At 48.8% G+C, this 12,681-nt stretch overlaps 1 protein-coding gene across 1 annotated transcript in view; it reads left to right on the plus strand.

Moving 5' to 3' along the window:
- The first annotated feature begins 830 nt into the window (after positions 1-830).
- Positions 831-12,681, plus strand: part of LOC139602720 (heparan sulfate glucosamine 3-O-sulfotransferase 3B1-like) — a 28,836-nt gene continuing 16,985 nt past the window's right edge. The window contains exon 1 of the mRNA XM_071452809.1: positions 831-1,413. Within this exon, the coding sequence (XP_071308910.1) occupies positions 971-1,413 (443 nt within the window). The 5' untranslated portion in view covers positions 831-970. The remainder of the gene's footprint in view (positions 1,414-12,681) is intronic.

The raw sequence follows: 12,681 nt of genomic DNA on the forward strand, positions 1-12,681 counted from the left end.
CCCATAATATGGACTGTGGCAAATCTCACCAGGAATTTTTAGGGGTCAGGATTTCAGAAAATACAGCACAACAGAAGGTGCAGCAGATTGAAAAGCCAACTCATCAACAAAAAAGGCAAATCATAGTATCACAGCATAGCTTGGGTTGGAAGGGACCATTAAAGGTGATATAGTCCAGCCCCCTGCCATAGGCAGAGACACCTTCCCCTAGACCAGGTTACTCCAAGCCCCGTCCACCCTGGCCTTGAATACTTGCAAGGATGGGCCATCCACAGCTTTTCTGGGCAACCTCATACAGTATTCTATCACCCTCATTGTAAAAAAAAATCTCCCCAATATCTAATCTAACCCTGCCCTCTGTTAGTTTAAAACCATTATCCCTTGACTGTGCTAAAAGGCTTGTCCCCACCTTTTTTATAATCCCCACTTAGATACTGAAAGACCACAATAAAGTCTTCCTGGAAACCTTGCTATCCACGTATCTGGGGACAAGGAGGAGAAAAAAATGACCGATGCCCCAACCATCATGATGCCCCCAGTGCCTGGCGACTCCCTGCAGCCGTGGAGGCACAGGGCACGGGAAATCCCAGCCTGGGAGTGAGCGTGCGGCGCACGGAGCCCCCGGCAGCCGCCCAGGGATGCCGCACGGGCCCGGGGCCCCGACGGTGCGGCCCCTCCTGCCGCCAGCCAATCAACACGTCCTCCGCTCCTCTCGCCCCGCCCCTCCTTATTATGCGAGAACCCGCGGCTGTGATTGGCCGAGGGCGCCGCCCGTCCCCCGGGCCCGCGCCCCGCCCCCGCCGCTCTGCCTGTGCTCCCGGCGGCGGGCGCGGAGCGGGCCGGGCGGCAGCGCCGGGCGGCGGCGGCGATGGGGCCGTGCTGAGCCTCCGCGGGTGCCCATGAGGCGCCGGGCAGAGCCGAGCCGAGCCGGGCGGGCTCCAGCCATGCATCCCGGTGCGCCCACGGGCACATGGGGCAGCGCTTGAACCGCTGCCTCGATGTCCCCGTCGCGTTGCCGCCGCTGAGGCGGAGGCTGCTGCTGCTCTTCATCATGCTCTTCCTCTGGCTCTACATGTTCTACTCGTGCGCCGGCTCCTGCGCCGGGCTGACGACCCGCGGGTCACCCGCGCCTCCCCGGGCCGCCCCGCCGCTGCCCCCGCTGCTGCCGGGAGAGCCGGGCGAGGAGAGCAGCCTGGAGGAGCAGCGGGCAGCGCCCGACGCCGGCAGCCCCATCTCCAGCTTCTTCAACGGCTCCGGTACCAAGCGGCTGCCGCAGGCCATCATCATCGGCGTGAAGAAGGGCGGGACGCGGGCGCTGCTGGAGTTCCTGCGGGTGCACCCCGACGTGCGCGCCGTCGGTGCCGAGCCCCACTTCTTCGACCGCAACTACGAGCGGGGACTCGCCTGGTACAGGTACGGGCCGGGCCGGGGCGGCCCCGCAGCGGGACGGGGCTGAACGGGATCCCAGCCGTCCTGCGCTCGCCGCCCCGGTGCGGGGATGCGGCTGCCCCGGGCTCCGGAGCAGGTTGGGGAGCGTCGGAGGCGAAGAGTAAATGCTCCGCTAAATACTTTCCCCCGAAAAATCAACCCCTAAAAATATAATAAAGCCAGAGCGCAACTTGCGGTCTCCGTTAGCCCAGGCGGCGGCGGAGCGTCTGCAGGTTTTGCGCGAGCCAAACCCTATTTAATTTTTTTATAAAGGTTACATATTAATTTAATATTTTTAAACACTCTTATTCCGCTGTACTTCCCGGTCTTTTGCTGGAGCAAAAGTACTTTTCCTCCAGCTCAGGGTGTTGCTGAGGGATGACTGGCGTGTCTCTCGGGTCTGCACGGGCTGGCGGGCGGTGCGCTCAGCGACCGCGTGTTTGCGGGGTTTTTGACCCGTTTGGTTCGGGTTTTTTTTGTTTGTTTGTTTTTTGGGGTTTTTTTTGTACCCATTGGGGTGGGACTTGACCCGTTTTCTCTTTTTCCCTTTTTTGTGTGGGGGAGGCGAGGTGGGGAGGATTTACCCATTTGTGAATTTTTTTGCAAGTTTGGAGGGGATTTGACCCGTTCCGGGAGCGCTGCCTGGGTCTGGCAGGCGGCAGCTCCACGTTCCAGGTAAAACTTCCTCACTCGCTGCCTGCATTCAGTCTCCGTTAACTTTCTCCTTCCCCGTAATCATCTGTGGAGCTGATCGATCGCCCGGCGCTGGACTGCGGGAGCGGTGTGGGGTGTAGCGGGTAACGGGCGCGTCGGGAACGGGATGAACCCTTTGCACTGGGAGAAAATTATAAACTTGTCCTTGTATCCTGTAAGGATGGATGTAATTGTAAGTGATTTTGCGAGGAGCAGCCCGGCCCGGGATGTCTGTGTGCGGGTGGGCTCGGAGGAGAGGGCGGCGGCGGGTGCGGAGGAGAAGCGCGATCGGACACCGAACGAGGGGCGACCCCCGTTTCGGTGCTTTTCTCACCCTTTTCCGACTGAAGTTTCTTTATCAGGGGTGTTTTGAATACGTCTTTCTACTGAGTGTTTACAGGAATGCTAAAGAAGCCGAGATGGAAAGTTTGAAGCTAAATGGGAGCTGTGAAGTTACGAATTGTAACCTCTTTGTAGTCTTGAAACTCCCACCCGACAAGTCCGCTTAGGTTTATGTCTCTTTTTTTTTTTTTTTTTTTTTTTAATGTTGCCATCTCCCAGCAGTTAGTGAAATGAGTGAAGGATAAGATCTAATGAGGAGGAAGTCTTTGAAAGCCGTTTCGTTTTAGGAAATTCTGTCATCCCGGTGGAGTCTGTAGCTGTTGTCCCACAGCAGCCCAAATGAAACCTTTGTAAATTCAGCTGAGTTTAAAAATCTCCCATTTTAAAGAAGAACTTGCATATAACAGAGCAGAAATCCTGTCAGGATTTATCAGCAAAATGGTGTTGTATGTGTTGAACTCTGTTTTTAATTAAGCACCTAAATTAGACCATAAAATGGTTGATTAATCTTTTACAAGTAGGAGGTGGAAGGGGAGAAGGAGAGAATAATCTTTATGATTGAGTTCATCTGTTATCCCAGATGTAGTGGGTGAAAGCCAATATTTAAAGGATATACATTATTTTTAAATTTGGAGAACAGGTATTGTGTTTAGCTTCCTAAAGCTTCACCTTATCAGCTGCTGAATTTTGAGCAGTGTGGGCCCTATCCCTGCAAATATACTGTAGTTTTTCATTAGTATTTTTGCAACAGGGTTGTTTTAGCTGAGGTCTGACGAATGTTGAGGTCTGAATGATGATGCTTTCAAGCAGCAAGACATGCTGGAAGCCTTGAAATTAGTTGTGTGTGATTTACCCCGAAGATGGGAGTGTGTCTGGCTGTCTGTGGGACTGGGGCCTGTGTCAACTGGGGGGGAACTAATTATTGCAAAATACTTGGGAGAGGATGAAAACCAGCAGACAAGTTGTTATATATTGTGCATTCTTTCTAACTTAATTAGAATTAGATACAGAAGTTTGTTCCTATAAATTTAGTCATTAGAAGTCAGATCCTATAGAGTAGTAACTCCAAGCTCTTGCTGACTTCAGTGAATCTCGGCTTCCCAGCACTCCTCAAGAACACGTTTATTTCTCCCAGACCTAATGAGGCTTTTATTTATTATCTTAGTATCAATAAGGAGATGTGTTTGTATCTTCTTGATAGTGTTTCAATACAGTTGGATTAAAGATGCTGTAGAAGGTGTGTGGTGTCAGCATGGTGCAGTGAGCTGGGGAGGCCTTGTCTTTATTTTTCAGATGCTTTTGCTCCAATCTACTCAACTTTGGAACTGGGGGAGTTACTGTGTCCTCAGCACTCAGAGTGCAGTGCAAATCCAATTGCCTGGCTTTGAAAAGATGAAGATAGAATTTTTGACCCATGTCTCATTTGAAGTGTATTTTAGCTAATTGACTAAATCTTTTATGTTTGTTAGGAGTTTTTGTTTGTTTAAGTTGTTCCTGGCATCCAAAAGCTTTTTCAGATTTTCAAGACAGAGGGGCATGAGACTTACTTGTTTAGCTTGATGGATTCTTATTTTTGGGTGATTGTGATTAATTCTGTTTAACTGCTTGTTTCTGCCTGAAGTTTTCATCTATTGAAAATAACTTTAGAAAGAGGAACCACAAACTTGTTCCTTGCTCCATTTTCTGTCAAGTGAAATGAAATCTGTTGGTTTGTTTCCGTAGTGTGGAATGCAGAACAGCATCAAGTGGTGCTGAGTATCGTTCCTGATAAGCAGGGGGGAAACAGGACTAATTAAATGATTTTTTTTCGATAGTGAGATAACTAAAATTTGGTGGAAATAACTTCTGTATGCACATTGCAAGGTTTTCTCCCCCCCGCCCCGTAATGAATACAGCATGTTAACTGCTTCTAGTGAAAATATGTTTTGTGACAGGGGAGGAATGGGATCCAGCCACTATTGCAAACTAATTTTATGAAGTGCCTTGAATTTTTGGGTAGTAGAGAAGTTCCCTCTTTGTGGCAGTAGGGAGTTCAGCTCCACAGCCTGTGTGCATGTGTCTGGCTGAGCAGCCTCAGGGATGTCATTGCTCTCTTTGGGGTTTACTGTAGAGCTTGGTGGAAGTGTTTCTTCCATGCATAGAAAATCAGTTGTTGAATTTCTTTTATGGTTTTCTTCATTTGATTCAACAATGATGCATTTTGAAATGTCCTATGGACTTGAAAGCCTGTTGTCTTCTAATTATTGTAAGAAAAAATGATTGTCATTAGTGTTACGTGTTTTGGTTTTTTTCTTTTTTTGTTCTTATTTTCAGCCCAGTGGACTGTAATGCCCAGTCCCTCCTGTCTTGGGCTGATGTTGTCAGCCCTACTCAGCATCACTGATTTATATTTCAAGTCTGTAGCTCTCTGCTAGGAACATCTCTGCCGCGCCTGTGCCGGCTGTAACTGCGATAGCAGGACGAGGCTGCACTCCTCTGCTTCTAGCAGTGCACCAGGGAGACCTCTTTTTTCTTCTTTTCTTTTATGGAAAATTCTTAAAATGCTCGTGGTTTTTCTTCCCACTACTCCTAGGTTGCCTTAATTCAAGTCCTTGCTGCTACTGGGTGATTTGGATCAGCAGGATCAGGCCCTGTGGTCTGGTGGTGCATGATAAACTGTTTCAAATATGCATTTCTTAGAGCCTGAAATTGTTTGGAATTTAGGGTGCAAAGTGCTGCTTGAAAGCAATTCCTAAATTGTGAGAAACTTCCTTATTTTTCGTATTTTTTCCCATGAGCCTGCTTTGTTTTCCCCCGAGGAATGTGTGGGGGTACAAGCTGGTGCTTGCAATTGGCCTGGCTGTGAGCAAGGGAAGAAAAAGGTTAAAAGTCTGGGGTGAAAGCCCTGATGAACCAAATCTTGAGCAAGGCAGGATTTTGCCCCTGTGTTTGGCCATTGTCTATAATCTCTGCTTTAATGAAGGTTTAATACCTGCTGCTTAATTGCCTTCCCAGTGATGCATGGACCCAGCAGCACAGACAGAACTGTGGTTGGTTTCCACTGAGTGTCACAGGATTTATTGGCCCCAGGAAGTGTGGGAACAGTCCTGATACTCCCAACTGGACTTTGGGTGCAAATGACTGCATCTGAGCAAAGACTGGTTCCTCCACTGCATTCCTGTGAGTTGCGCTGGGTCAGAACAAGCATCTCCTAAAGGACAGTTGTGTTCTCTGGGAAGGTTTTGCCGAACAATTTTGGTAGTGAGATTTTATTTTCTTGATGTGAAAAAAAAAATTAAAACTCAACTATTACCTTGCAACTGGGGACTTTTAGTGGCCCCCTCAGAATGTGCATGGAGTTCAGTGCCTCCTTGGCCACTGCAGCGGCTCCCCACGATGTGTCCTGAGCTGCTGTGTAACGTTGGGAGGAAAATGCCCCCCAAAAGAAGGGCTGGACTGCTATAATCAGTCAGCAAGGCCCTTGTGTTTGCATGGGATCATTCCTTTAGATATGAGGAGGGTTGAGTTGTTCAAACAGATGGCAAAGATTATTCGTGTTGCTGGGGTTTCAGTGCACTGCTCTGTTTCAAGCATGTTGCCCGATATGACGCACGTGACGAGTTCTTCCCAGCACGACGCTGGGGGGATGACATTGTCTGTTGTGATCGGGTTTCATGGCCTCACCTGTTGAGCTGCTGAACTTTTCAAAGTTGACCAAGCGTTGGGGGTGACGGATGCGGATGGTGGATCTGCCTGGCTAATCGTGTTAGTGCAGGACCCCGTGGCCTGCCGGGAGCATTGTGCTCCTTGGCATGAAAATGATGGGAATGAAAACCCACGGGCTCAGCTCTGAGTTTGGGATTTATTACTTTTTTCTTTTCAAGTGGACCATGGCAGGTGTCTGTAACACACCCCGAGCGTCGGATATCTCAAGGCACTTCCAGGCAAGTCTTTGTTTTTAAAAGCATCCAGCAAGCCCTGCATGCAGTGGCTATAGAGACTCTACCCAAACTACTGTTCTTTGGAGCTGTATTTCCAATCTGCTGATGATAAGAATGTCCTGTATTTGGGCCACTCTTGCTGCTGCTCTGTTCACTTGAGCTTGGGTTTGGGGCTATTTAATTAGGAAGAAGTCTAATTTAGTGACCATTCAGCACAGGATTTATGTCTCCTGGTGGTATGACCATGGGTGACCAATGGATTCAGGTGATAATGAATGGGCCAGGGCCACGTGGGATGGGTAACATATGGGTTCAAAGAACAACAAATAGTGGGGCACGTTGTCTCAGTGGTGTAATTAGTGGGTCAGGGGCTATCAGCTACTACCTGTTGTCACCATGTGGTGCATGAGGACAGGCTGGAGAGGCTTCTTCCTTGGTTTGTGGGAAATGACTAAGTGCTGTGCTGGGTCCTGACTTGCTGCTGATGACTGTACTGAGGCTTGCCCTAACCATTGCAATTCCAGGTCTTTCAGCAGCTTGCTGTATGTTTAATTAGCTTTCCAGAAACACCATGTACTTTTTAAAGGTACTCAGCCCAGCAGCAGCCAGAAGGCAACGGAGTAAATGGACCTTATCTTAGCTTTCTTAATGGAAACAAGGGGTCCTGTGACAAAACATATTGATTATCAGCAGGCTCAGAGGAAAGGAGGGGTGAATTCAGGACAGGCATTTGTGGTGGTGTAACTTTGCCTTCAAGGAGCTGCTCCCAGTCTGAAGGTGGTGAGAAGTAGGGCAGAGACAAGTGGGAAAGGGCATCAGATTGTGCCATGGGTCAGATGAGGGGAAGAAATGGAGGTCAGGAGCACAGTCCCTCTGTCTCCACCTAGGGAGAGCAGGGTCTGCTTGGCTGGGATGTGCGGTGTACCTTAGTCCATTCATAATAGTGATCCAGTGGGGACAATCTCTCCTGGTGCCATGCTGGCTTTGCGTATTCCCTGTGGTTGTTTTCCTCCTAGGAATAGCCATGAAGGAGGAGGAAATTACCTCAGTGATGATGATTTAGCATGTGGTGCCCCTGTACTGGGAAAGTCCAGAGATGAGGAGGGGCTTTTGGGAGCTGGCTTGCTTGGCTGCCTGACCTTTCTTCCTGGCCCTGTGGCCTCAGGAATCATTCCGACAAGACCAGAAACTTTGGTGTTTGGGACTTTAGATGATGTTGGTGGGAATGTTAGAGAAAAATAGGTGTACAGGTGGTGCTGGCAGATCTCACACACTGATTTCTGGTAAATGAATAATTTCATTTTTAAAATCTTTCTGTCAAGATATGTGAGCATGGCAGTGTCCTGCCATGTGGTGGCTAGAGAAACTTTATTTAGAGAAAAACAATTCCAGGTTCTGCTCAGTGCTTTACATCTGCGTTAACCTCCTTGGAAACGCCCTGGAACCAGCCTGCTTCTACAGCAGTTTTGTTTTCTTCTCTCCATACAGAAAAGGGAGGGAGGAAGAACATCTCTATAGAGGGATGGTGTGACCTAGCCCTGGCACCAAGGGAGTCATGGCTCTGTTTGGCAGCAGGTCTGACCCAGAGTTTAATTTGCAGCCTGTCTGGGATGCAGAGCAGCGTGGCTGACCCTGCCCTCCATGTGGCTTGTAAGGTGTCACACAGGGAGCCTGGCTTTGCTATCCCTGTGCTGGTGGGTGTCATCCTCCCTTGTCCTGGTCTTATTGTGAGTGTTGTGCTGATAAAATTCCATAGGTCAGAGCTGTAATTTGGCCAGTCCTCTCTGCTGGTACAGGGGATTTCTACGAATACACCAAAGTGGCTGGTTTGTAATAAAAGTGAGCAGTTGTAACCTTTCCCTGGAACTGACACAGACTTTGCATTCCTGTCAATGCAGCAGGCAGCTCTTCCACAAGAGAGGGAGAATTATTGTGCACGGGCTTTCATTTTATGTGCCAATGTACAATATTATAGCTGGATGTGTGCATTTGACAGATCCTTCCTAAAAGTAAACACAAGGCCAAATCCTGCATTGCCACAAATGTGGTCCAACAGTACGGAGTATGACTGTATTCTGCTACACTAATTCCCTTTAAAAATACACTTTTTCATGTGGGAAATTGACTCTGATGAGGAGACGAGTCTTCAGCAGCATGTGGTGACAGAGACTGAACCAGGTTCCCAAACATGACTGTGTCTAATGCAGTCCAGAACTCTGCCTAGAGATGGGCTCCAAGACCAAACCCTTTGTGTGTATCCATGTCACTGTGCAGAAAATGTCCCCACAGAAACCAAAATCTGTTACAATTACTAACTTCAATAAAGTATCTTGACAAGTTTTATATTAAAGCCCCAAGGTTTCAGCCTCTTTTGATTATCAAACGCAAACTTGCGTTAAAGCTTGAAAGTCTTGAAACTTGAAAACTTAAACTTCAAGTGTGGGTGAATGGCACAGGGAGGCATAGGATATCTTTGGAAAAGTGTTCATTTAGTGAAAGAGCAATTGTGCTGGAGTTATGCTCCAGTAATATTTTTGATTTGGAATGGGGTCCAGAGGCTGAGCAGGCTCAGAGCATGGATCCTCTTGTCACTAGGGGGAGGATGAAACCCCAGCATCTTCCTAATAAAGTGCTTTGCTTCTTCACTGAGCTATGAAATATGAAAAGAAAACAACTGGCAAGGCCTGCAGCTTTGGCATGCCTGCCGTTTGTTTTTCTAAAGATGTATTAGACTTGGAAGGAAATCAGGAGGTGTTGGAGTAAACAGGAGGTGTGTCCCAGCCCTTCGGTCCCGGAGTGGCTGTACACGGTCCTCAGCTGTTTGTACACAGGGCCATGAATGCAGTTGCTAAAGATGAATTGCAGAGGGACCCTGTGACTGTGCTGTGCCCCACGTCTCTGCGTGTGGGAACAAAGGTGCTGCCTGCCACTGAGGTGCTGTGCCTCTGCTCTGAACCCCTGCACACACCTCTGGTGCCACGTTCAGTGAATTGTGCTAGATCAGAGCCAGTGTCCCGAGTGCTAGGGGGCTCCATCTTCCACAAGTGGGTTGGAATGGAGCAAGTTCATGAAGGTCTCACCTGTGACCAGTGGGGCAGTGGTAGATGTCTGGGTGGCTCTGAACATCCCTGGGCTCCTGCTCTGACTTTACTATGGCTGGACCAACCAAAGCAAGCTACAAAAAGCCAGGCAGCCTGAGCATTGCCCCTTGTTGAGGACATGCTTAGCAAGGCCCATTTTCCCTTTCCCTGCAGTGCATTGACTTGCTGCAACTTAACACAAAGCTTGTAACACCTTTTTTTCCTCCCCTTTTAATTTTCCTCTTGAGCTGGTCTGGTAACTAATGAGCCTTGGGCTGTCTGCATGGCATTTGGAAAAGCAGAGGGAATAGCTAATACAGGGTGTTGAGCAGGGAAGGAAGCCTTGAGAGGAGATATCAGCCTTGCCAAAGCAGAAGTGGAATAGCCGGTTAGGGTTTCAGCCTGAGTTTGCTGCAAGCCCAAAGGGGCCAGGAGCTGCTGTGTGCCCCGGTAATTGCAGAGGAGCCACCAGGCACACACCGGAGCCTTGGCCAGCTGCCCTGGTGCACTGCCACTGCTGCCTCCCCCTGGAGATGCTTCCAAGGTCAAACTGCTCAATGCAGTGTAACAATTAATTGGGCTATATATAAACAGAAAGCTCATGTGGTCCTAAAGTAGCTTAAGAGCCCGTGGGTTTCCTCTTCTCCTCCTTCCTCCCCACAGTCTTCCTCTTCCGGGGCTCCTCTGCGGGTGAGCCCTGCAGTTGTCGCAGGCTCGGCTGTTCCAGCAGCGCTCGCAGTTGGGTTAAGCAGCTGCACAGCTGGGTCAGAGCCCAGAAATGACGGGGGCAGAGCAATGCCTGCTCTGCCCCACCCAGTTCCCCCACCAAACCCACTGCTGGTGCCGGAGGACAGGGCACATGCCAAGTCTCTGCCTTCCCAGAGCAAATCCCTTCACTCAGTGGTGATGCCTGATGGGGAAGAGCCCCGAGCTGGGAGTAGCTGCTGGCATTTGCCTTCAGTAACAGGTATTCCAAAGCCCCTCTTGCTTTGAGACTCAGTATAGCAAGAGCTAAGCTGGACAGCTTGTTCCCAACATGGGGAAGCTGCAGTGTGGGGTTCAAAACCTCCCTGAAGGCATATTTGTGTGGCATTTGCAGAATGGAGGGGAAGAATAAGATGGGCTAGGTTTCCTGGAACAGCTACGAAAACTTAAGTTTGTAATGAGGCTTGAAGCTAAACCCAAACAATTGCTTGTCTTGTGACTCCTGGGGAGCTGAGATTTGTATGGTATCAAAATTGATAATGCTCTTTTATTCATTTTCTCACGTATTGATATAAAACTGGTTGAAGCTCTCTCCAAACTCCAAATTTAAAAAATTAGGGATAACATTTGTTTAAGCTCTTTGTTATTTCCAATGTATCTGCAGAAACATCTTAGTGAAAATTAAAAATCAGATTTCTTAATCAAGCATTAGTGATTATGTGCTGTCAAGGCAGTTGGAGAAGGGCAGAGCAGCTTCCAGCTCTTCCAGACCAGCCCAGGTTTTACAGCAGGGGCATATACATGCCCTGAACCCATCAGCAAAGTCTGGCCCTTGGTTTTGCACAGGGAAATCCTTGAAAACCAAAGAGACCCCATGTCTGGCTCCAGGACTGGGGCAATGAGCATCGTCACTGCCCGTGTTTGCTCCGGACCCTCTTCTGCTGCTTCCTAGGACGTTTCCTGATGCACATCTAGGTGACTGAGGGCCACCACCAGGGTGAGGACTGGTGGAGGAGATGCTCGGGGTGGTGGGCTCCATGTGAGAGGCTGTGTTTTGGTAGCATACGTTGTTCATCTCCAGCTCCCCGGCTCTCCAAGGCAGAGCTGACTTCTGTCACTTTTCAAGCACCAGGCTGCATCTACATCCTGGAGATGGAGGCAGAGAGAAAGGACTTTGAGAGGCTCACAATGGAATCCCAGAGCAGTTCAGCTGGGTCAGAGGGGGTTGTGCTGTCTCTTTAAGAACCCAAGAGTGTAGAGATCAAAGGTGTGGGTGAGTCAATTACAATTCACATTTGGTTCATCCATATGTTTGGGTATTTGAAAAGCTTCAATAGTCACCCATTTTATATCTCTTATGCCCATTGATTTGTTAATCTGACACTTGGTTTCATCTGAATAATAATAGCTGTCATTCAGAGTCCTCAGTGTTCAGGGAAAAGTCATTTCACTTGGGTTGTGCTCTAAGGCCTTGGCAGACTGGTCCACGGTGCTCTTTATGTACAAGGGCTTGAAGGACCTATGGATAATTCAGCCCCATGGCTGGCTCTGGAAGGAAATTGGCTCTGAATGAAAGCAGGGTGGGATGCTGGAGGGCTTTGGCACGTGTAGTTTTACTCGTAAAGTCCTTCCTGGTTGTCAACATAGCCATGGACCTGCCATGGCAGTGCATGGGGTGTGAGGAGATGGCAGGGTTACACACAAAGACAGCCCAAGCCATCAAAAATGGCAAACAGGCCCTCCTAAATAGTGCCTGAGTGCTCTGGACTAGATCAAATCATTGGTATGGCCATGTGAAGTCTCTAATTATGTGCATACCTTTTTAATGAGAAGCAGTGCTTTGCATCTGTTGTACTTGCAGCAGAGCATCTTCACCAGCTGAGCCTGCTCTTTAAAGAGCTCTTGGCTGGGTGTCATTGACTGTTTATGACCGTGCCAAGATCCCAGGTAATGACTGGGCAGAAAGGCAGTCTGCAGACAGACCTGCTCCTTCATGTTTCCCTAATTGGCACCTGTCTCCCTCCTTCACTGGGAATTTCTCTCCTTCCCAAGGCTGGTTTGGTTCCTTCTGCTTTACCCCGAGTCCTGCTGTGTCATTGGGGGTGCAGGGATCTGGTGGCACCACAAACCTGCAGCCTGATTGCCTCAATGGGCATGCTGGATTTTAGTCCTGGAAATTAATTGTGTTTTCTCTTTGGATGCTTGATGTGAGGTGTCAAAGGGAGGGGAGAATCAGGAGGTTCATCCTGGCCTGACTAGAGATGTTGGTGGAATAAATCTTATTTTGGACAGATGTCTCACTTCCCTGTTTGCCACAGAGAGATCTTGATTTCCAGCACTACTCCTTTATGAGAGCAAATCACAAATCCATTAACAAATGAGTTGAGGTGACAATCCCATTTGTGCTAAAATGCATTTAGGGATCAGTACTGAGAGGATCACCGGTGTATTAATTTGCCAGGCCTTTTGTTCCAGTGGGTGGCAAAATTAGCTCATCCCAATGAGGATCACAC

This window comes from Agelaius tricolor, unplaced genomic scaffold, assembly GCF_023055355.1.
Source record: "Agelaius tricolor isolate 1412-34295 unplaced genomic scaffold, bAgeTri1.0.p SCAF_35, whole genome shotgun sequence".
In the NCBI taxonomy this organism is placed as follows: domain Eukaryota; kingdom Metazoa; phylum Chordata; class Aves; order Passeriformes; family Icteridae; genus Agelaius; species Agelaius tricolor.